At 56.1% G+C, this 23,369-nt stretch overlaps 2 protein-coding genes across 2 annotated transcripts; both read left to right on the top strand.

The window, feature by feature from the left end:
• On the top strand, nucleotides 1-12,173 carry Astl (astacin like metalloendopeptidase). The gene is made up of 9 exons (XM_076832795.2): nucleotides 1-46; nucleotides 675-800; nucleotides 2,449-2,510; nucleotides 3,821-3,914; nucleotides 4,246-4,363; nucleotides 5,000-5,181; nucleotides 6,764-6,845; nucleotides 6,933-7,087; nucleotides 11,761-12,173. Exons 1-9 carry the CDS (start codon nucleotides 1-3, stop codon nucleotides 12,171-12,173), a joined length of 1,278 nt encoding a protein of 425 aa, XP_076688910.2.
• Nucleotides 12,174-19,191: 7,018 nt separating this feature from the next.
• On the top strand, nucleotides 19,192-22,750 carry Adra2b (adrenoceptor alpha 2B). The gene has a single exon (XM_076832921.2). The coding sequence runs from the start codon at nucleotides 19,600-19,602 to the stop codon at nucleotides 20,956-20,958; it is 1,359 nt and encodes a 452-aa protein (XP_076689036.1). The 5' UTR covers nucleotides 19,192-19,599; the 3' UTR covers nucleotides 20,959-22,750.
• The last annotated feature ends 619 nt before the right edge of the window (nucleotides 22,751-23,369 follow it).

The raw sequence follows: 23,369 nt of genomic DNA, 5'->3' as shown, positions 1-23,369 counted from the left end.
ATGGCAGGCCTCTGGCTTTGGGGGCTGGCTCTGCTGGCCTTGCCGGGTAAGCTGGCTGCCTGCCCCCTCCTGCCGGGCCCAGCCTGTAGGGCTCCATGGGGAGGCTGGGTAAGGGCGGCTGCAGAGATCTTAACTGAGCTTAATGGCACCTTTCAGGGTGTTCCTGGAAGTCAGCCCCTCGGGGCTGTGGTGGGGACCTCCTGAAAGTCTTGGGAACTGAGTCCCTACCTGGCAGCAGACAGACCTACTTGTTTTGGGGTGGGGGTCCCCACTCTAGCCTGGCCAGGGCAAGAGTCACCCATGCTGAGCCCATTTTCCAAAAGCCTGGGCTGACAAAAGGAGCCCAAGAGCAGGTCTGAGGCTAGCCCTGCCCTGGCCGCTGTCCTTAGCAGCTGAGCCCCGGTTCTGCCCCACTCCTGCCGCCATCTTCTGCCACATAGCAGCTCATGCATTTTTAAGCCAAGTGTTGGTCCTGGAAGGGACCTCCCTCTGTGAAGTTGGCTAGACCTTGTCACCATTGGTCCAAGTGGGGAGGCCAGGTGATACTCGACTCCTACAAGGGATCTATCCTTCACGAAGGGCTGGGTCTTACAGTTTGGCACCCCATAGTCACCCTGTGTCACCCCTTCTGCACTCTGGGCAGCTAAGTAGTTGCATTCCTCCATCTGGACCAGGTTGGATCCTTGGAGCATCCTCAGCCTCCAGATGTCCAGGAGCTTGTGACACCGGGGTCCCAGAAGGCCTCACCTCTAAAGGGACCCAGGTGTCCTGGGACAAGGACATTCCTGCGATTAACCAAGGTAAGGACACTGTCCTCCCTGGCCTGGAGGGGCATGACATTGTTCATGTGATGTAAAAACACCTGGATCCAAACACTTGGATCTGCAGAAAGAGCCGAGAGGCAGAATCTGGCTGAGTGGGCTCTAAGTAGGTAGAGGTTCTGGTACTTTTTTGGTACTGAGGAATGAACCCAGGGGTACCCAATCACTGAGCCACATCCCCAGCCCTTTTTAATTTATTTAGAGACAGGGTCTCACTGAACTGCTTCAGGCCTTGCTAAATTGCTGGGGCTGACTTTGAACTTGAGATCCTCCTGCCTCAGCCTCCTGAGCTGCTGGGACTACAGGCGGGTGCCACTGCCCCTGGCTCGAGGCAAATTCTTACGTGGACTTTTCCTATGTCTTTTCCAATGGGTTGTAAGTACCACAGGCCTTTCTAAAAATTGGCCTGAGGGAAGTATAGGTTACTGGGCTCTCTGACCTGGGCTTTATCATCAGCACGTGTTGGAAAATGCCTCAAGCACCCTGTGAGGGACAGGCTGCAGGTGTAACCAGGCTGGGAGTACCAAGGCTCAGTACCCCCATTTGGAGATCTCTGCTGAAACTGAGTACACACAGGCAGCCTGGGACAAAACTGGTACAAAAGAAGACGGGAGTTCCGATGTCACAGCTGTCGGGGGGCTGAAGCATTGGGGAGGCACAAGTGACCTGGCCCTGGGGTGGGTGTCTGATGGCTGTGGGCGCCATCTTGGAGCCAACTAGGAGCCCTGGCACCTTTTCCTGCTCTGGTCATCATGGGTGGTCTGGAGGTACCATCACCAAGCGTCTTTCTTGGCGTTGACCAGCAGAGGCCGTGGAGAGAACTCTCCTGAGCTGGTGGCCCTACAGCTGAGAACCTGCCACCTCGCTAATGGCTGCCCACGCCCTGGCCAGCGCCCCTTACTGACAGCACCTGCGAGTTATGGCCACCGGAGCCGCCCAGCTGTCCCTGTTTCCTGAGGATAAGTTTGGCCAAAGGGAGCCACCTTGGGACAAGGCTGGGGTGCCGTCTGGGGCCCAGCGCTGCCGTGGGACCAGCCACCTGTGTTCTTCTCCGCCCTTTCCTGCTTCTTTCGTGGTCCCCTGGAGACCGCTCCCTCCTTAGGTCACTTGCAGAAGCCACCATGGCTTACAGAAAGGAAGAACAGAGACAGTCACGGTGGGGAGGGGCGTATGGGAGCTGGCGCTTGTCCCCACTCCATGGTGGTGTGAATGGGATTTCCCTCTCCTGTCACCTGGGGGCCTGAGTGTGACAGGTGGGTAGGGGTCGGATGGAAGATGAGGTGAGCAGGAGACGGAGGAGCAGGTCTTCAGGAGAGGGACTTGGGCAGGAGTGGGGGAGGGGAGACAGCTGGGAGGCCACCTCTTAACAGCAAAGGACCTGGCGTTGGGTCTGGACCCGCAGGACTGTGGGAGCTGTGGGTTGTGTTTGGGCAGGGGATGGACGCCTCGGGCTAAGAGGCAACACATGTGACTGGAGACTGAGACTCACAGGGGCCGTGTGATCTATCTGAGGTCACACAGTCTCAGCACTTGGAGACACTCTGGCTCCAAAGCTGCAGGAGGCCTCTGCCGGAGCCTGTCCCGAGTGGCCTGGGCCAACGCACATCCTTCTCTCCCTTCCTCCCAGGGCTCATCCCGGAGGAGACCCCAGACAGCAGCTTCCTTGTGGAGGGGGACATCATCCGGCCGGTGAGTGTGTCCACGTGAGGACAGCGCCCGAGGTGTCCAGGGGGCTTGACATCTTTATTTCTCAAACTTGGATAGACACCTCTTTTTTGCCAAGGTCAGGGTAACTGTTCTATTGGGAACAAGCAGCCTGAACTGAGGGAAGGTGACAGCTGAAGTGGCACTAGCCTCAGCCCAAGGGGGCTTCCTGGAGGAGGCTGGAGCTCTCGGGCCCTGCTCAGTACCCCGCGCAGGGTAGGGAGTGGGTACTTGGGAAGCACTGGAGGAGACGGGGCACAGGCTGAGAGGCTGGGGTGGGGGGGAGCTGGGTGGCCATGGTGATTCGGGCGAGGGGCAGCCAGGACGAGGGGCAGCCAGGACGAGGGGCCAAGTGAGAAGGGAAAAGGCTGGGGGAACTGGGCTGGCCTGCTAGGGGAGAGGGGACGGTGCTCAGGAGAGCAACACTGTATTCTAAGCCACTCAGCAGGAGGCTCCTGAGTGGGGCAGTGTGGGGTGGGAAGCAAGCCCACCTGGTGTCTGCGCTGGAGAGCACGGGTACGTGAAGCCCAGGGACAGGGAGCTGGTCATGTGACCCCACTCCACCCCGAGCAAAATCAAGCAGCCCCCTTTGGCCTTTGGGGCAGGACTGCTGGGAGCTGTGGAGCCTACACTTGCAAGAGTTCTGGTTGGTGGGAAAACGAGGGAACGGCAAGGGCCTGGGTGTTGTCTTAGCATTACCCTGAATGTCCCTGTCCCCATCTGCTTTCCACAGTCAGGGCTGCTCTGAGGGCGGAGTGCTCTGCTGGGGTGCCAGGGTGGGGCTGCTGGCTGGAGCTCACAGCCCCGGGACGCCTGGCCAATCTCGGGCACCAATCTTCTTTTTATCTACTTAATAGAATGAGTCACAAGTTTTGTGACATCCTGGACCGAGGGTTGGGTGTTGAGCATCACAATTCACATGGCTAGTGCCAGGTGGGTGGTGGCACCCGTCATCTCGGCAGCTAGGGAGGCTGAGGCAGGAGGATGGCAAGTTCAAGGCCAGTCTCAGCAACTTGGCAAGACCCTGTCTCAAAAAATAAAAAGGACTGGGTATGCGGCTCAGTGGTAAAGCGCTCCAGGTTCAATCCCTTAAAAAAAAAACAAAAAACAATCCACATGGCTGGGCCATTCACTTCCTTTGCTTCTGTCCCTCTTCCAATGGCCTCTCTATCCACACACCATGACCCACCTATCACATCTTTAGGGTTCTGGTGGCCTGGGTTCAGGTACCCTTGGGGCACAAAACTTGAGTGGCTTGTGTTCCTAGACATCTCTGAGATGTCCTCTCTCCTCAGAGTCCCTTTCGACTATTGTCAGTGACCAGCAACAAGTGGCCCAAGAGTGCCAGCGGTGCTGTGGAGGTCCCCTTCCTGCTCTCCAGCAAGTATGGTGAGTAGGTGGGGTGCAGGGCTCCTTGCTGGCCCAGCCCCTTCCTCGTGCGCCGGGCTCCTGCCTGGGCTCCCCCAACTTCCTTGGGTGGCCACATCCTCTCTCCTCCCCAAAGGGCCCTTCTATGAGGGTCCTTTTGTTCCCAGGGTCTCCTGAGCTGGGAGAGATGGAGAGGGTCCACATGGTCATACAGCTAGGGTCTGTCTGGAGCTCCGCCTTCTTCCCTGATGCTGCTGTCTGACAGCACCACTCCCAGCCCCCATGTGGACTTCCCCAGGCTGGAGGGCTCTGGATCTCAGCTGGGGCTTCAGCCAGGCCGTGTCTCCCCCAGATGAGCCCAGCCGCCAGGTCATCCTGGAGGCGCTGGAGGAGTTCGAACGTGTCACCTGCATCAGGTTTGTCACCTACCAGGGCCAAAGAGACTTCATCTCCATCATTCCCATGTCGGGGTGAGTGCTCCAGGGTTGTGACTCTCGGCTTTCTTTTGTGGCCAGCCCAGTAGGACCTGGGTGGGGTTGACAGCCCATTTCCAGGCTCCTCTTCCTGGGCTCAGACTCCCCCTGTCCACCCCAGGGGTGCTGGGCCCATAGGGCTGAGGCTGGCGACAGGGTGGGTGCTGAGCCCTCATCTGCAGAGCCCGCATCTGCCGGAGGCTCTGGTGTGAGTCTGGGCAGGTCTCGGGTCCTTTCTCGGGGGTACATGGGCTGTGGGCATCCAGGTGGACCGAGTCCCCTAACTTCTGAGCCTCTGAGATGGGGGTGTCAGATACCCAGTGTCCTAGCTCACCAGGCCTTGGTGCATGTGGAAGCCTGGATTTGGGTCCACTGGCTCTGGGTGCAGCCTGTGTTCTCCATGATGACGTCAGTGCCCATCTCTTACTGGCAGCTGGGCTGTTAAGGAGACTTCATTGTGTCCATTTCACAGAAGGCCAGGCAGTCAAGGGACTGGAGTGGGACAGCAAACCTGGGGCTGGTCCAGGATGGGGGCCATCTGCTCATCTGTCCCTAGACCTGGGTGTGAGGGAGGGCCCGACCTGCCCTGGCCCTGTCGGGGCTGCCCCAGCAGCCGGCTCTCTGGTCTTGCAGGTGCTTCTCCGGCGTGGGGCGCAGTGGAGGGATGCAGGTGGTGTCCCTGGCGCCGGCCTGTCTCCGGAGGGGCCGGGGGATCGTCCTGCATGAGCTCATGCACGTGCTGGGCTTCTGGCATGAGCACTCGCGGGCAGACCGGGATAACTACATCCGCGTCAACTGGAACGAGATCCTGCCAGGTAAGGCAGGCTGGGCCTGGAGGTCTGGGGCGCCGGGGGAGGAGGGCAGCAGCTCAGGTCAGGGCATCGTTCACCTCCTGTGGGGGAGGTTGTCCGTCTCCCCACCACCTGCCTGACCCTATGGGGTTCCCGCTTCTAATACCTGAGGAGTAGTCCAGCTGCCTTTGCCCTGGGCTCTGAGCCTTCGCCTGCCCCCTAATCATGCCTGAGCAGGAGTGTCACCATCTTTTTCATCTCCTCACTGGCACCGTCAGTCACCGTCAGAGCATGGCATCTGGGTGAATTGAGCAAGAGAGGAGCTGGGAGATGGCAGGGTGCATGTGCCAGATGAGGGGGCCCAGGGCAGCACTGCAGGTGGATGTTGACAGGGATGTGCATCAGGAGCCCAGGGGACCTAGGAGGCGGGTGTTGGAGTGGGCCCCAGCTCTGCCCGTGAGCAGCAGCTGCGTGCTGGGCATCTGGTTCCAGGGATGGGGGATCCCTGCTCTTGTGGCTTAGTGGCCTGATTCTGGAGGTAGGATGAAGGTCAACTGACTGATGTGAGAAGGGTACCAAGGAGGTACAGAAGGAGTCGGGGGGGCTTCCTGAAGGCAGAGGGCTCTGACCAGAAGTGGGAGCTCCCTTGGGACTGTGGTGTTGGCTCAGGGAAGGTACCTGAGGTCCAAGACAGGAGCACATGGGTAATACCTTACAACGGGACCAGGATTGAGTGACACTGTAGGGGGGTGGCAGTGACGGATGACTCTGTACCCAGCCATCTGAGACCACATCCTTCACGTGCTCCTGGAATACTCGTGAACATTTGCCCTGAGAAACTCCACATTTGAAAAGGCTGTTAAGACAAGGTTCCGGTCATGACCAAAAAATAGAAACCAATAGCAGATCAAAGTCAGAAACATCTCCCACTTTGGTTTGTTGTTGTTGTTGTATTTCATTTAATGTCTTCCTTTTGGCTCTGGAGTTAAACTGCAGGGATTCTCAAAAACAAAATTATAGAAACCTTTAAAAGGTTTGTGGCTCAGGCGACCTTGGGGAAAATGTGTAGATGTATGTGAACATATTCATAAAAATAGAGAGGAGCTGGGCATAGCTCAGCGGTAGAGCACTTGCCCAGTAGGTGTGAGGGGTGTGTGACCTGAGGCAGAGGTCAAGGTGGAGCTGCTGCTGGGGTGGGGCTTCATGACCACACCTGGGTGGGATAGCAGACCTTTAACGCTGGGTCAAGGAGTAGATGGAGCAGGGCATCCAGGACACTCATCAGCATGTGACTTCATAGAAGCAGGGGGTCTGCAAAGATTCAGCCCATACAAGGTGACTTTGAGAAGAAGGAGAGGTAGGGAGAACTGGTAGGTGCATGTCCCTTGACAGCCACATGTCCCTTGTTTCTGCATCACCTGGTATAGATTTGGATCCCTTCCAGGGCTGGGGGTGAGCAGGAAGGGGGTACAGAAGGCCAGAACCAGTGCAGGAAATTACACACTTAAGCTGAAAGTCTGAAACCACAGCTAAGTGGGTTGTCAGTGCCTGCCGCTGGTTCTTTTTATACATCTCCAGACTGCATTTTTTTTTTTTTTTTAATAAGGCTTTGAAATCAACTTCATCAAATCTCGGAGCAGCAACATGCTGGCGCCCTATGACTACTCCTCGGTGCTGCACTACGGGAGGTGAGCATCCCTCTTCTGAACCTCCTTCCCCTGCCCCGTCCTCCCAGCCCCAGTGTGACTTGGCTTTGCCCCACCCCTGGGTTCCAGGCTTGCCTTCAGCCGGCGTGGGCAGCCGACCATCACACCACTCTGGGCCCCCAGTGTCCACATTGGCCAGCGATGGAACCTCAGTGCCTCAGATATCACACGAGTCCGCAGGCTCTATGACTGCAGCCCAAGTGTCCCTGAGTCCCAAGGGAGAGGTGAGTGACACAGGAGGGTGACTTGGGCGGGAGAAGACTCTGGTCCTGAAGTGGGGTCAGGGAGGGTAAAGAAGATGAGGTTGCAGAAGGGAGAAGATGAGGTGACGAGGGGACGATCACGATTGATGTAGGGAAAGCATTTGGAAAAGTTAACACTCACTTGTGATTAAAACCTCTTAGCAACTGGAAATAGAAGAAACGTTCTACTTAATGCAGTCTACCAAAAACCTAGAGCAAAATCATCTTTAATGTTAAAACATTAAACTAGGACAGGACCAAGACAAAATTTCCCACTATTGTCCCATCTACTAAACATTGTAGTGGCGGTCTTAGCCATTGCAATATGGCAAGAAAAAGAAGTTTGAGGACTATAAGGGAAATAAAAATTGTCACTAATCCTAATTATATTAAAAACAGAAAAATCTACATTGGTTACTATGGTAATTTAAAAAGGTGAATGTAATCATTACATCTGAATCAATTATACTTCTATTTACCCTCAGAAAATATAACTTTTGAGAAAGATAACATTGATACTAATAATAAAAACAAGGCCCTGAGGAATAAAAGTGACACAGGCTATATAAAACTTCTAATGGAGGAAAACACTTATTTTAAAAATACTTAAATACATAGAAACTGGTTTGATGGTGCACACTTGTAATCCCAGCAATTTGGGAGACTGAGTTGGGAAGGTTGAAAGTTTGAGGTCAACCTCAGCAACTTAGGGTCTTGCTAAATTGCTTAGGACCTTCTATCTCAAGATAAAAAAGGCTGGGAATGTAGCTCAGTGGTAGAGTACCCCCGTGTTCAATTCCCAGTACCAAAACAAACAAAATCCCCCAAATTTAGGTATGTATCAGTTATTAATAAGCAGACTTTTTTTTTTTTTGGTGTTCCTGGGAATTGAACCCAGGGCTTTCACATGCCAAGGAAGAACTCTAGTACTGAGCTACATCCCCAGCCCAAGAAAATGTTTCAAAAATTCACATCTCTTCAAGTAGCTCTATAGACTCAATAAATTCCCATTCAAAATTCCAACAAATTTTGATGATATTGACAGGATGATTCTAAAATTTATATAGAAATATGGAAGGCCAGTAATAGTCAAGACAGTCCTGAAGAAAAATAAGCAGAGGAATTTGCCTTAACACATGTTGTCATAGTTTATGAAGTATCTATATAAAGTATACAAAACGTTTAAATATATATGCTTCCAAATGTGTTATAAAATACGTAGCATATAAAGTATCTTTAAATGGAGACCCAGGATAGACAATTGCCCATGGAACAGAATGGAAAGGTCAGAAATGGCTTTGACTCAAGCGGGACCTCCATAAGGGGCATTGATGATCACAAGGGAAATAACATATTGGTCATTAGATGGCTCTGGGACAGCTAGGTTTCTACCTAAAGAAATCAATTCCTAACTTGTATCATGTACAAATTTCATTATGTACAAGAAAGACTTCCATGTAAGTGGAGACACAAAAACTTCTAGAAGAAAACCTAGGAAAATGTCTTCCCTGTGGGATACGGAAGGATTTCTTAAATAAGATAGACAATCCTACTCCTAAAACTAGGAGGATTCATAATCTCAACTACATTAACCATAATAGCTGCTATTTATCAAGAGACACCATTAAATAAAGCAAATATACAGATTACAAACTGGAAGAGATTATGAGCAACACATAAGTGGTTGTATACAGAATGCACAAAGAACTATAATAAGAAAAAGACAAACCAACAAATAGAAAAATGGACAAGATGTTTAACAGACATCTCGGAAGAAATCAAGTAAGGGAAAAAATACACAATTCTCAGCCTCATTAGTAACTGAGAAAGAGCAAATGAAGACACAATACCATTTCCCCTCCCTGAATTGGCAGAAGTCTAGAATCCCACTAATACCAGAGTCTGGTCAGGATGTGGAACCACGGGTAATGTTTACACCCTACCTATGGGGGTGTACATCACTCCCTCTGTCTGGCTTATTTTCCTTAGCATAATGTTTAGGGAGCACCATGTTGTAGCATTTACCATTCCTTTTCATTGCTGAGTGACATTCTCATTTTACTGATTCAGTGATCACTTGATGAACATTTGGGTTTCTACTTTTTGTCTACTATGGATAGTACTTCTGTGGCCATTCACGTGCAAGATTTTGTGTGAACTTATGTCTCTTTCTTTTTGATATGTACTTAGGGACAGAATTGCTGGGCCCTAGGCTGACTTTATACTGAACTACTAACTGGTTTTCAAAGCAACTGCACCATTTATCATTCCCAGCAGCAATTTAGGAGGGAATCAATTTTTCATATCCTTGCTAACAATTGTGATCTTTCAATATAACCATCCTAATGGGGGCGAAAGTATCTCATTGTGTTCTGATTTGCATTTCTCTGATTAATGATGTTGAATGTATTTATGTATTTGTCATTTATATATCTTTTTTGCGGGGGTAGAAATTTCTATCCAGACTTTTCCCTATTTTTCAGTTGGGATGTATTTTCTTTGATGAATTCTAAGTTGTTTTTTTTTTTTTGAAAAATGTATATTCTGGATACATGTGTCTTATCGGTTCTATCGTTTGGAAATGTTTTCCCAAATTCTACGGGTAGGTGTTTTTTCTTTTCTTTTTTTTTTTTTTTGGTACCAGGGATTGAACCCAGGGTGTTTAACCACTGAGACACATCCTCAGCCCTTTTTTATATTTTATTTAGAGACAGCGCTTTGATAAATTGCTGAGGCTGGTTTGGAATTCACCATCTTCCTGTCTCAGCCTCCTGAGTCACTGGGATTACGTGTGTGTGTTTCTGTATCCAGCCACATGAATGGTTCTTTCTGATTTCACTTTCTAAATGGTGATCTTTGAACACCAAGACTTAACTTTGAGGTCCAGCTTATCAACTTTTTCATCACTGTGCTCTTGGTATCATGTCTAAGGTTTTGTTTAACCCAGGGCTGTGAAGATTTATGCCTGTTTTCTTCTGAGAGCATTAGTTTTAGGTCTTACATTGAGGTCTGTGATCCTTTTGGGTTGTGTACGGTGTGAGGAAGGGGTCCATCCTTAATCCTTCATGTAGCTATCTAGATGTTGCAGCACCATTTCTTAGATCATTTCCCCCTACATAACATTTTACAGTATCAAATATTATATAACTTTCTTTTAAAAAAATTAAAGGGCACAGGCCTAGGGATGTAGCTCAGTTGCCTAGCATGCATGAGGCCCTAAGTTCAACCCTCAGCATCCCCCAGAATAACAATAAGGGCGTTGTAGGTGATTCTGGAGGTTAGACTTCCATGAGGAGCAAAGGATTGGGAGGTGCTGGAAGGCCTTGCCAGGGGAAGTTGTATCAAGATGGCGGCCGTGTGGGCGTGTTTGGGTGTTGAGAAGGAGACAGGGTGGATACAGGAGGAAGAGGGAAGATCATCCAGAATGTTCGGAGGAGCTATCCTTGGTGGGAGCCAAGGAGCGTCCCTGTACTTAATGGAAAGGAAGACGGGCGAGGACCTGGGCCCTCATGGGGACCTGGAGATGAGGAATCACAGGGTCCCGTTGGACAGCCAGCTGAGGGGATGAGGGGAGGGACGAGAAGGAAGAGGCACACAGTGGCTGACTAAAGAGCGGAGTCAAAACCTGGTAGAGACCTGTGGCAGGTCAGAGGCTGGTGCTGGGGACGGGAGGCTGCCCCACCTCCAGGCCTGGGGTTTGGCTGTGTGACGGAGGAAAGGCGTCCTCTGCCTCCAAGGGAGTGAGCACCAGACCGAGCCAGGGGAGGGGAGGGATCTGGAAGTGCGGAGGCTGCAGAGAAAGACAGGATCCCCTGGTGGACTTGGGGGCCGAGGCCCTGTGACATTTGAGGTCTGGACGTGGGGGCTGCTGTGGAGTGGGGGCCCTGGAGGTGGTAGTGGATTCAGATGCTGGTCCAGGTCCAGAGGGACAGTGTGGGCTGTGAGGACAATAGGACTGGGTGGGAGGGGTGGCTGGTGTGTGTGGATTGGCCATTGCTGACGGACGGATGGCAGGGTGGGCTGACTGGGAGCCTTTGTGTGGGCAGGAGTGACAGGGTGGAGAGAAGCCTAGGAACAGGCCACATCACTAGGGCCTAGAGTGGGGAAGAGCTCCAACAGAAGCAAGTGGCTGGAGCTGGTCTTGGCTGGACGGGGCAGCAAGGAGGACCTGACCCTCTCCTGGTGCAGACCAGACCTGAGGGCACTCGGCGGCCATGTCCTCCTGGTGTCCTCCTGGGGCTTGGCCATGGCTACAATAATGGCGTCTTCAGATGGAAGAGGTCAGGGGTGGTTGTACGGAGCAGCCCAAGGAAGGGCCTGGAAGGTGAAGGCTCTAGTGATAGTTCAGATGGGCTAACGGTGAGGCCGCCTGGGGCACAATGGGGAGGTCACGGATCTGAACAGTGGGGTCTCCTGGTGGCAATTTCAGGGACCATGTAGGGAGGGAGGGGTGGCTCTGTTGTCCTGGTCCCTGGGACTGCAGGAGTGGGTCTTGAGGGTATCGGGCAGCGGCTCAGCAGAACTGGCTGGTCATCACCCCTGTGAGCTGGCCTGGGCACCCTGGAGCATGCTGGAGCCACCTCTGGCTCTTTGAAGCTGGACATCTACTTTCTCGCTCTGATTCTTGGGCCTGACCTCCTGTCCCTCCTCTGCAGGGTTCCAGGAGGACGGCGATGGTCGGAGTCCCACCCCCGACTCCAGGCCACACCTGCAAAGACTTCTGGAAGCACTGTTGGTGGAACCCAGGAGCCCTGACCCCCGCGGCCCGAGGCCTGGAGGACAGCGTGTAGCTGCCAGGTCTGTGGAGAGCCCACACGGTGGGCAGCTCCCTGCCTGGAGGCAGCTCCGTGTGGAGGCCTTGGCGAGACCCCCTCAGACCCTGGCTGCTTCCCCAGGCCCCGCAGCAGGAGCACCTGGCATTGCTCTAGAGCAGCCTTGGCGGGCCCCAGAGGCCACCGTACACCCACTCCCAGAGGCCGGAGACCAGCCAGCGCCTGCTCTGGGGAGCCCAGCTCTGCCAGGGGACTGTGTCCCCAGAAGTCCCTTCAGAGGAATGTCCAGAGATTGATCTTGTGGCCTCTGTCCCCAAATGGGGAGCACATGTTCTGCCTGGAAGAGCGGATTCACCAACCTTCTGTCCCTCTGGGCAGCATGCCTGTCCTCTATCCTCCACCTGGCCACTCTCTCTGAGGCCAGGCCACTCCCTCTGTCCTCTCTCCATTGTGTTCCCCAAGGGCCTAGGGATAGAGTGACCCTCAGGTTCTGTCAGAGGGGAAGGCAGGCCTAGCTCTGCTTGTCCTTGACTTTTGCTCTGGCCCTGGAGGATGCAGAGAATGGGAGGCGACATTCTCCAGGGCCGGGATCCTGAGGGGGGTGAGGAAGTTCCAGCCCTGAAGACCCCTGGAGCCTCCCGTAGCTGAGCCCCAGCACCCCCCTCATGGATAGATGGCGCTGCCCTCCCTCTGCCTTGGTCAGGCCTCAGCGGGGAGTCCTCTGGCTCTGCCCCTGGAGCAGCCTCCCGTCCCTGATGTCCAGAGGCTGAGGATGTAGCCCTGGTCTCCAGCTCTGCTCTCCAGGAAGAGCCCAGGTCTCTCCCCTGCAGGGCAGGAGGACGGTGACCTTGGGGCCCCACCAGTGGGAAGACCAGGAAGAGGTGAGGCCCCACCAGGGCCACACAGTGGGAACCCCAGCTAGAACCCAGACCCGAGGGGATTGCATGCTTATCACCCAGATCATAGTTTCCAGGAGCCTCGCCCTTAACGGGCTGGGCCAGAGGAGGCCCTGGTGGCTGTGGGCTGCTGGACCTCCAGCCACACTTCCCTCTCCTCCCCCAATTCCGGGCCTTCCCAAGGAAGTCTGCGTCAGGAGCAGAGGAAGTCTTGTGTGCCAGTGGGTGGGTCTGGGCCAGGAGCCCCCAGTCCCCAGGGGCGCCATTCTGGAGCCTGTCAGGTCAAAGAAGCCCCGTGTTGGGGTGGGAGGGGAGCAGGGGCCAGTGATATCGGGACCCTCAGCTATTTGGGGGGAAAACAGAAATAAAGTTGGGTGCTTGCTGCAAAAGCCGTGCTGTGCTGATCACCCCACGTGTGGGAACCGTCAACCCTCCTGGCTGCCCTGGGAGGGATGGGGTGGTGGTGGTGGTGGTGGGGTCGACCCACTTTCCAGAGGAGGAAAGAATCTTCCCAAGGCTGTGGACCTGCTCAGGGAGGCGCACAGAGGAAGCATCTGGAGGATGAGGCTTGGCCTCCAGTTCTGGGGAGAACTTGGATGTGGCCAGACTCCTGGAGTGGTCAGTGCTGAGGCTGTACCGGGGGACATAGGGCCATGCTCATGGACCTTTGCAGCCTCTGTCCCCAGTCTATCTTGGGGGTTTCAGTCTAGAGTTCCCTAAAATGGAACAGGGGCCCAGTCTTGGGCATTAGCTTCAGGGAAGGTCACCGTGTGTGGGGGGGAGGGGTGCCCCTTTTCAGGTCTCTGGACTTGGGGTGAGGGGTCAGTGTTGATATCAGAATGGGTGCTCCTAGAAGGTGGCAGCACCCTAGGAGACCCCAGGCAGAGGCCCTGGGCCATCCTAGGATTCAGGCAGTGCAGTAGCACCCCAGTGATCAGAAATAAGCGTGACTGCCTAGCGACCTATTAGCCTCTGAGTGGCCACGCTAGGCCCCTAGACGGGGCTGGACTCTCTGGGAGCCGCTGGCTCAGGGGAGTTGGTGTGCTTTGTACCATGTCCAGCCCTGCCCCGCCCCCCACTCCCTGCTCTAGCTCTCAGGCTGCCTGGTGGGAGACCCCGTAGGAAGGGGCTCTTGGTCTCCATCTGGATTCTCCACAAGATGGGGCTGGGGGGGCTGGAGGTTTCCCTCTTCCGAGGTAGTCATGGAAAAGCTGCCATTATGCCCTCCTCCAGGAAGCCACCTGCCACTGCAGAGCCCCGGCCAGCTCTGGGCCCAGTCCTATTCTACAGGCCCCAGCCTGGGTGATGAGAGGCCCCGGGGGGGTTAACGGAGCCCAGGGGCTAGCTTCCCCTCCCACAGTCCCCAGCCATGGAGCTAGTGGACTCCTCAGTCCATTCACTCATTCAGCAAACGCTGAGTGTTAGGGGCCAGGCAGGCTCTCGTGGGTTCCATGTTAACAAGGAAGTGTTAATATTCTCAGGAAGCTCATCAGGGGTGAAGAGAGGGTTGCGGGAATAATCTGGCAAGTAAGGCATCTGCTATTGACAAGTGACAGGAGAGGACCCCTCCCTTAGGTTGTTGGTCAGGAAGAGCCCCTCTGAGGATGTGACATTTCAGCTGTTACCTGAACGACAGGAGGAGGCTATCTGTGAAGGTTCAGGAGAGAGCTGCGGGTACAAAGGCCCTGGGGCAGGAAGATGCAAGGTGTACTGGGGCGGAGAGCGAACAGGACAGGTCAGGTGGAGCTGAGGAGGGTTTTATTCCAAGAGCAGCAGGGGGCGCTGCAGGAGGTTTCAAAGTCCTTCCAGATACTCCTTGGAAACCAGTGCAGTCATGCAAATAAGTGTCGTGGGCTGCAGAGATGGACAGAAGCCCTGCGCTGGTGGGTTTGGGGGTGGAGGCAGAAGCACTTGCAACTGTGTGCAGTGGGTGAGGGCGTGAGCCAGCGGGGACAGCAGTGCCACAGCCCTGTGAGCCATAGGGAGGGCAGGGATAGGGAAGCGGATATGCTTAGGTCTGAGTCGGCTGCAAGACCTCCCTGGATGGGTGGGGAGCAGGTGGGCCCAGAGGGCAGGCTGGGCTGGAGGCCATGCAGGAGAGCAGGCTGCAGTGTGGTCAGCCTCCAGCAAATCGGAGTCACGGAGTCATGGGGCTGGACAAACCACTCGAGGGTCCTGTCGTAGGGCTGTCCACTACACCCTGGATGTTTAGCTACGTCTTTGGCTTCTACTGGCTGGAAGCCAGTGGTCACCTCCCTGCGCCAGGGAGTTGGGACAGTCAAAGGCATCTCCAGGTGTTGCCAAATGTCCCTGTGGGGAGACGGGAATGTCATTCCCAGAACCACTGAGAGGGAGCTGAGAAGCAGTGGGCTCTGAGGAAGATGTAGAACCATGAGAATTCCCAGAAAACTAGAAATGGAGCCACCATTTGACCCAGGGTCCTACTCCTCAGCACATACCCAAGGGACTTAAAATCAGCATACTATAGTGATGCAGACACACCTGTGTTTACCGCAGCACAATTCACAGTAGCGAAACTATAGAACCAACCAAGATGCCCTTCAATCGATGGAAAAAGAAAATGTGGTACATATACACAATGGAATATTAGCCATAAAGAAGATCTTTCTGATTTTTGCAGGTAAGTGGATGGATCTGGAGAATATCATGCTAAGTGAAATAAGCCAGGTCCCCCGGGGGAAAAAAAAAAAAAAGACTGAATGTTCTCTCTGATAGGTGGATACTAACTCACAGTCAGGGAGTTGGGAGGGAAAAATAGAAGTTCAGTTGATTAGACTAAGGGGAATGAAGGGAAGGGAGGGGAACAGGACTAGGAAAGACAGTAGAATGAACTGGACATACTATGCCATGTGCATCTGTGAATACGTGACCAGTGTAACTGCACATCATGCACAACCACAGGAATGTTATCCTAATTAGGATAAGTTATACATGACAGAGTGTGTTTTGACATATGGAGTATATCTAGAAAGAACAAATAGAAAAAAAAAACCCTGAGTGTTCCAAGAAAAGGGAGTGGTCCCCTGCATCCCGTCCTGCTGAGAAACCAAGAGAAGCCAGAAACAGGCCTGGCCTGTGGTGACCCAGCGGGAGTGGATGTGGAGGGCCAGCTGCAGGGGCTTCTCCCTGGGGGCTCTGGAGAGAGCAGGAGGATTAGGGACCGAGCCTGGAGGCACAGGGGCGGGAGGACCGGCCTGTGAACCGGCCTGTGAACGGGAGGCAGTGACAGAGGAGAGGGGGCGACTGAGACCCCCAAAGGACCTGCCCCTCTAACAGAGGCAAGAGTCTGAGCTCAGGGCAGGTGGGTGCAGGGAGTGGGGTTGTGCATGCCTTGGGGGTGGAGAGAGGCTGGGAGGTTAGAGGGGGCGGGCAGCGTCCTGGGGGAGTCCAGAGACGCTGGTGGTGGATTCCAAGCCAAGCCGGTCGATGCCGTGTGTGTTTCACTCCGGAAAAAGCAGATGCTGGTCAACAGCAGGATGCGGGAGGATGACTGAGGTCGGACGGAGGGGGCTGGGGTTTCGCCAGGTGACTAATGACAGGGAGAGGATGACTCTAGGGGCTGGGAAGGGGAAGGTCACGCAGGGCATTCTGGGAAGAGGGTCCCAGGGACTGGAGAGGCTGGGGCATCTGGGGAAGCAGGGTGTGCAGCCCCACGGGGGTCAGTCCTGGGAGCCACTGGGGTCCCCCCGGGAGATCTGGGCCACCACCTCGCCTCCCAGGCCTGGAGAAGGGCTTTTACCTAAGATGCCCCGCATCTCTGTAGGCTGTGCCACCCAGGGCAGGGACAACTGTCTCATCATCCTTTGAAAAAAGTGCAATTGCTTATGTGCTAGGTCACCTTTTCCCTAGGGCTCCTCTCTCCAAGGACTCCCTTGGGCACATCCCTTGGGGATGACCTGTCAGTGTCCATGTAATATCATACCTGCTGCCACTGTCCTGCACCACCCAACAACCTTGGGCCAGATGCGAGGACAGGGAAGTGACGTTTGCTCTAACGGAGGGGGCCGAGGCAGTGAGCCCGTGGCACCCTGTCTAGATACGGTGTGCTCATATGAAAACGGTGTTGTGTGCATGGCATCCAGAAACCTGGAGAAGAGGGGCCCTTCCCCTGCCTGGGAGGGTGGTGACAGGTGAGTCGACCTTGAAGAGTGGGTAGGGCGCATCAGGAGGGGTCTCAGAACAAACGGGCAACAGCAGCTGGTGAAGCAGGGTCCTGATTGTCCCCTTTCCCATGCAGATGCTGAACTCTGCCTCTGCTGGTGGAACAGGATGACAGTGGAAGTCAGATCCAGTTTGGGAAGAATGGAAGACTTGCTGGGGCACCTGCAGCCCTGTTGGGGCACCTGCAGCCCTGTTGTACGGGGGAGATGGAAAGCCGTAGGCAGGAGCAGCTGTAGCAGTAGCACCCACCATCTTGAACAGTTGGAGGTCCCCAAAACAGCACTCATTGGGGGGTTGGGAGGAGGTGACAGTGATGGCAACAGAGCTCACAGAGCCTGGGGCACCCTTCCAGCTTCAGGTGAGCATCTCCCAGTTCTGCCTATCTGCAGACTTTCCTCCAGGCTGTGCCCACCTGGGCTGGTGCCCAACAAGGGTGCCCAGCATGGCCTGGCACTTGGTAGAACTGGAGTTGCCTCTTCAAGGAAAGACCAGGTGTGCATGTTGGGGGTGGTGAAAAGCTACTCCTTGAGGGTGCCCGATTCTGCAGGAGCAATGGGGACAGGCAGGAAATTGCTTTAGTGGCTGTTTCCAGTCCCTCACCGCCACCTTCACCCTTCCTTAGTGAAGGGGCGACTGGGGTATCTCCATCCCTGGTGATAGTGGGTGCAGGCCCTCCCAGGTCCGTACAGTGGGAAGTCCACCCCTAAAACCTCTCTGGTGAGACCTGGAGTGGGCAGGGGCAAGGCAGCAGCGCAGTCTGCAGGGTAGCAGGACAGGAGGGTGGGTCAGCGGGAGATCAAGGAGAAACCTCCTGGCAGCACGTGGCCAGGTGACTGGTCTGGGCTGCTCTCTGTCTGAACCTGGGTAGGGGCAAGACTATGTGGGCACCCAGAGGCCACACATCTTGTTCCCATGGAAGTGGGCAGGCCAAGGGTGGAGCTCTGGTGGGTAGGCTGGCTCATGTTGGGGGCTTGGGGGAGACCCCACTTTCAGAGATGGATTGATGCCTACCCACACAGACGATGCTCTGCAGGGCCATGAGCTGCGCATCACTATGTCCAGCCCGGGTTTATGGCTTCCGGGGCCACAAAAAAGCAAGCGCTCTGAGCTGCCCAGGCTGGTGCTGGTGTTGCAGGGACAGTGCCGGGGGAGGAGGGTACCTGAGCCAGACAGTAGCTCAACAGCTCTTTAAGGGCAGGCGTGGGTCGGGGGCTTAGTGTGCAATTTCTTCTCACCCACTCCTCTGTCCACGGCCAACCCAAGGGTACGGGGTGGGGGAGCAGGGAAGCTCCTTCCTTCATGGCTGCCCCTGAGACCGGCTTTTTCTGAACTGCCAGAAAAAGACCCCATCCCTCATGGGCACTGGATCTCCCCGCTGTGCACCAGGGCAGCGACCTCCTCTTCCCATTGGTTAAAATGCTGGCGATCGTCACGTCCCCATGCAAACCTTAGCCTGTCTCAGCTGCTGCTTCGAGTCCACGCCAGTTTCCTTCTTACCACCTTTGCCCGCAATGGAGCAAAGTGAAGCAGCAACAGGAAAACCCTAGGCTGAACAGCCGCTTCCCACTTGGGCTGGGCCTTTTCAGCGCCTCCGGGAGCGCGGACTGTCCCAGCGCGCGGGCGGCAGCAGGGGACGCTCGCAACCCGGAGACGCTCGCCTCACTCTGCAGGTCCCTGGAGTCCAGTCAGGGTGGAGCGAGGGATTCGGGACAGTCTCCCCGCTCCCACCCGCTCTCTCCTGGGTTGCCTCACGGCTAGGGTGTGGTTAGTTATGCTCCAGCGCCCCAACACTCCCCCACGCTCTCCTTCGGGCTTATTGGGCGACAGCAGGGGAGGCCAGCTCGCCCCCTCCGCCCTTGATCTGGCTGCTCGGGTCCCAGCCTCGCAGGCTCCTTCTCAGTGCCCGCTGACGAGCAGCTCGGCCTCCTGGGTCCCCGCAGACCCGACCCTTCCTCGTCGGCACTCATCCTTCCCAGAGTCCCGAAGGTCCCAGACGCTGGGTCCCTCTGACCTCCCTCCGCGTGGCGGCCGGGAGGAAAAGAGGTAGGGGCGCCAGGCGGAGGCCAGGGTGCGGGGAGGCAGCGCAGGACGCGTCCGCGCCCCTTGCAAAGCGCATCTTCCACCCACCCTCCTCCGACCGACCGCCCCCGCCCCTCCTCCGGCTCCCGCCTCCAGTCTCCTCCTCCCGCGGCTCCCGCCCTCCTCCCCACCTCCCGGCCGCGGCGGGTGCCTGCAGGCGCGGCTCCGGGCGAGAGCCGGCAGCGGAGCGAGCTCCGCGCTCTTCGCCTCCTCCCAGGACCGCCGAGCGCACCCAGTCGGGTCTTCCCGGCTCCCCGCCGGCGGTGCATCCGGCCACCCTGCGGTGCGACAGCGCTACTTTCCTGCAGTCTCGGGCGGGACGGGGACGACCGCGGGACAACTTGGAAAACTTCTCTGGGGCAGACGGCAGGGACTCTGGGCGCTGGTGGAAGAGGATGTAGGAAGGCGGTGGCTGGCCCCGGGTGTCCCCGGACCTCCGTTCGTCCGGGCCATGGGGCTCCAGCGCCTTCAGCATCGCCGGGGGGACCATCCCTTCGCCTAACCGAGCCGGGGTGGTGCTCTCTCCCGCCGTGCGTCCGCCTGGCGAGCAGCGGTGCCACTGGCCATGTCCGGCCCCACCATGGACCACCAGGAGCCCTACTCTGTGCAGGCTACAGCTGCCATCGCGGCAGCCATCACCTTCCTCATCCTCTTCACCATCTTCGGCAACGCGCTGGTCATCCTGGCTGTGTTGACCAGCCGCTCGCTTCGCGCACCGCAAAACCTGTTCTTGGTGTCGCTGGCTGCCGCTGACATCCTCGTGGCCACGCTCATCATCCCTTTCTCGCTGGCCAACGAGCTGCTGGGCTACTGGTACTTTCGGCGCACATGGTGCGAGGTGTACCTGGCGCTCGACGTGCTCTTCTGTACCTCGTCCATCGTGCACCTGTGCGCCATCAGCCTGGACCGCTACTGGGCGGTGAGCCGCGCGCTGGAGTACAACTCGAAGCGCACACCGCGCCGCATCAAGTGCATTATCCTCACCGTGTGGCTCATTGCAGCCGTCATCTCGCTGCCGCCCCTCATCTACAAGGGCGACCAGGGCCCCCAGCCCCAAGGGCGCCCCCAGTGCAAGCTCAACCAAGAGGCCTGGTACATCTTAGCCTCCAGCATCGGCTCTTTCTTTGCGCCCTGCCTCATCATGATACTTGTCTACCTACGCATCTACCTGATTGCCAAACGCAGCCACCGCAGAGGGCCAGGGGCCAAAGGCGGGCCAGGCCCTGGTGAGGCGAAGCAGTCGCGTCCTGTCCCTGGGGGCACTTCAGCCTCAGCCAAGGTGCCAACCCTGGCCTCTCCTCTTTCTTCTACTGGAGAGGCCAATGGACACCCCAAGCCCACTGGGGAGAAAGAGGAAGGAGAGGCCCCTGAAGAGCCTGGGAGCAGGGCCTTGCCCCCCAGCTGGACTGCCCTCCCCAAGGCAGACCAGAGCCAGAAGAGGGACCTTTGTGGGGCATCTCCAGAGGAGGACGCTGAAGAGGAGGAAGAGGAGGAAGAGTGTGACCCTCAGTCAGTGCCAGCATCTTCTGCCTCCGTTTGCAGTCCCCCCTTGCAGAAGCCACAGGGTTCCCGGGTGCTGGCCACCCTACGTGGACAGGTGCTCCTGGGCAGGGGTGCAGGTGCTGTGGGTGGGCAGTGGTGGCGTCGGCGGGCGCAGCTGACCCGGGAGAAGCGGTTCACGTTCGTGCTGGCCGTGGTCATCGGGGTCTTCGTGCTCTGCTGGTTCCCCTTCTTCTTCAGCTACAGCCTGGGTGCCATCTGCCCACAGCACTGCAAGGTGCCCCATGGCCTCTTCCAGTTCTTCTTCTGGATTGGCTACTGTAACAGCTCCCTGAACCCTGTCATCTACACCATCTTCAACCAGGACTTTCGTCGTGCCTTCCGAAGGATCCTTTGCCGCCAGTGGACCCAGACGGCCTGGTGAGCTGCCTGCCACTGCCCGTGTGGGGTTGGTGCCAGCGCCACCCTGTCTCTTGTCCTGCTTTATGTGGCTGTCTCCCTGGGGCTCTCTGGTCCTTGCGCAGTTCCTACAGGTTTCATCCTAGGAGTCCCCTTGGAGGGGGGGGGAGGGGCAGAGGTGCTGTTGACAGGGTCCATCTGAAGCATCCCCTGGCTGGCTTTGCTGGGGGGACCTCTTCTCCATCCCCTGCCCGGGCACAGGCAGATGGGTGAAGCTCGGACCTTCCTGAATGTGGCAGAGAACAGGTCAGAATAGAGCACCTCTGTGCCAGGCCCCTGCAGGCTGATGGATGGGCTTCCCTTTCTTGAGGACCCTGGGTGCCTTGGCAGGTCATTCACTTGGGGTGTTTTTGTTTCTTTCGCACCCCCTGATCCCCCGATCCCTCCAAAGAGCAGGAAGTCCACCTTCCACTTCCCCCAGGAGGGCCTGATGCTGAGGCTGATGAAGAAGTGAAGTCTGCTCACCCACATGGGCACCATGGTCCTCCCTGGTGCTGGGATGGGGTTATGGGATGGCATTCTCTGGGCCCATCTCTCCCCCTGGCCTCTGCTTTTGGATCTGTGGCTCCTTTAAAGGCCAGACCCGTGCATTGGCTTCCCCACCCGACCCTCCTTTGGGAGGCAGGTAGGCACGTGGATGCCTGTGTGGGGAGGCTTGGAGGCCTGGCCTCTGCCTCATGGGAGATCCCCGATCACTGGCACTCACCCCTGCAAAACGCAGGGTGACAATAACTTGCCGCCCACTTGCTGCCGGAGATGAAAGGCTTTGCAGAAAGCTCTGTGCTCCACGGGGAACATGCTAGAGAACCGTCAAATGTGATTATCCGGTGATGTAAAAGCCCCTTTCCTCTGTGCTTACCGCCACCCGAGTTCCTGTAGACTTTTGTTCTGTCCCTGGGGTGTGTGAATTCCTACCCCAAACTGGAAGCAGAGAGCAGCTCACAGTACTGCTATTTGAAGTCACAGGATTTCTTTGAGAATGTGTTCTTGTGCCCACAAAGGTTTGAGTTATTATGCCGGTGACAGCTTCTTGATGTGTCACCTGCAACACCAAGAGGATTTGCATGGCTTGGCTCCCACCCCAGGAGGGAGTAAGTCTTTTGTCATCAAACAGGCAAATTTCCCCCCAAAGATGGCTAAAAATACCCACACCATGGAAGCAGTCTGAGCTGAGAGCCCCCAGTGGGTACAGAGGCCGGAGCAGGCAGCGAGCCCTGAGGACCGCTGGGGGAGCCCCAAGCTGCCGTGCGTGGACAGGTTTCTGACCTCCAGCTGGGTTCCTGTGGCGCGTAGCTCACCCCATGCCTTATTGATGGAGAACCGGGCAACAACGCTGCCCTGGGCTGAGGGCCTGTCCCTCTTGGTCCTCTCCTCCACCCGAGATCCTGGTGCCCAGAAGAGTCTCTAAAGCGCAGTGCCCCGTCTTCCCCAAGGGCTGCTTGGTGTGTGGCCTGCCAGTGTGGGGGTTGGGGTGGGCTGAGTGGCACAGGTTGTTGGCACTCTGATGAACCTGCCGGATCCGGAAGGTGCCGCAGAGGTTTTTGGGGGAGAATGGAGGGGACCAAAAAGATCCCAGCTTGGTCTTTGGCCAGTTGCAGCTGTGAGGCCAGGACATTGGCTTGGGGTGTGGCTGGTGGGCTGGGCCCAGGGGAGGGATTGACATGTGACCATCTGCTGGCCCATCTTTTGTGTGCTGCATGGGACCCCTGGTAATGTGGCCTGTGGTCCTCTTGTGACATGCAGGCATTTTTAAAAAGTCTGAGCTATTTTATCAATAAAGGATATTTTGTAATAAGCAAGCAGTGTCATCATTGTCCCAGGGACGTCACACTCCGGGTGTTAGCCCATGAGCTGGGGCTCTCTTCCAGGGCCACCATCCTCTCCTCCCCCGCCCGCCCTTCAGCACCTGCCTGTCAGCAGCCTTCCTCCTCCTCACAAGCAATGGCGTGACTGTGGCTGCCTGGAAGGGAGAGAAAGGAGGCTCCCTGGAAGAGGGGGCCTGTAGGTTGGGTCCTGGGCGAGGAGCAGGAGTCCACCAAGAGGCAAGGTAGGAAGTGTGGAGTTGGCTAAGTGAGTGACAGGGTTTGAGAGACAGCCCCAAGCTGGTCAGGGCCCAGATATGGTGGTTGGACACCACCACATGGGTAGGAGGAACAGAGGGAGGGAGAGAGGAAGGCCATCCACTCCCCCCGGGACTGAACCCAGGGACGCTTACACAGCCTTTTTTTTTTTTTTTTTTTTTTTCAGTTTTTGATGGACCTTTTTAAAATTTATTTATGTGCAGTGCTGAGGACTGAACCCAGTGCCTCACACATGCTGGGCAGGTGCTCTACCACTGAGCCCCAGCCCCAGCCCCTCCCCAGCCCTTTATAGAGA

The sequence above is a fragment of the Callospermophilus lateralis genome, chromosome 14 (genome assembly GCF_048772815.1).
Source record: "Callospermophilus lateralis isolate mCalLat2 chromosome 14, mCalLat2.hap1, whole genome shotgun sequence".
NCBI lineage: Eukaryota > Metazoa > Chordata > Mammalia > Rodentia > Sciuridae > Callospermophilus > Callospermophilus lateralis.
This window is presented reverse-complemented; position numbering and strand designations above follow the sequence as displayed.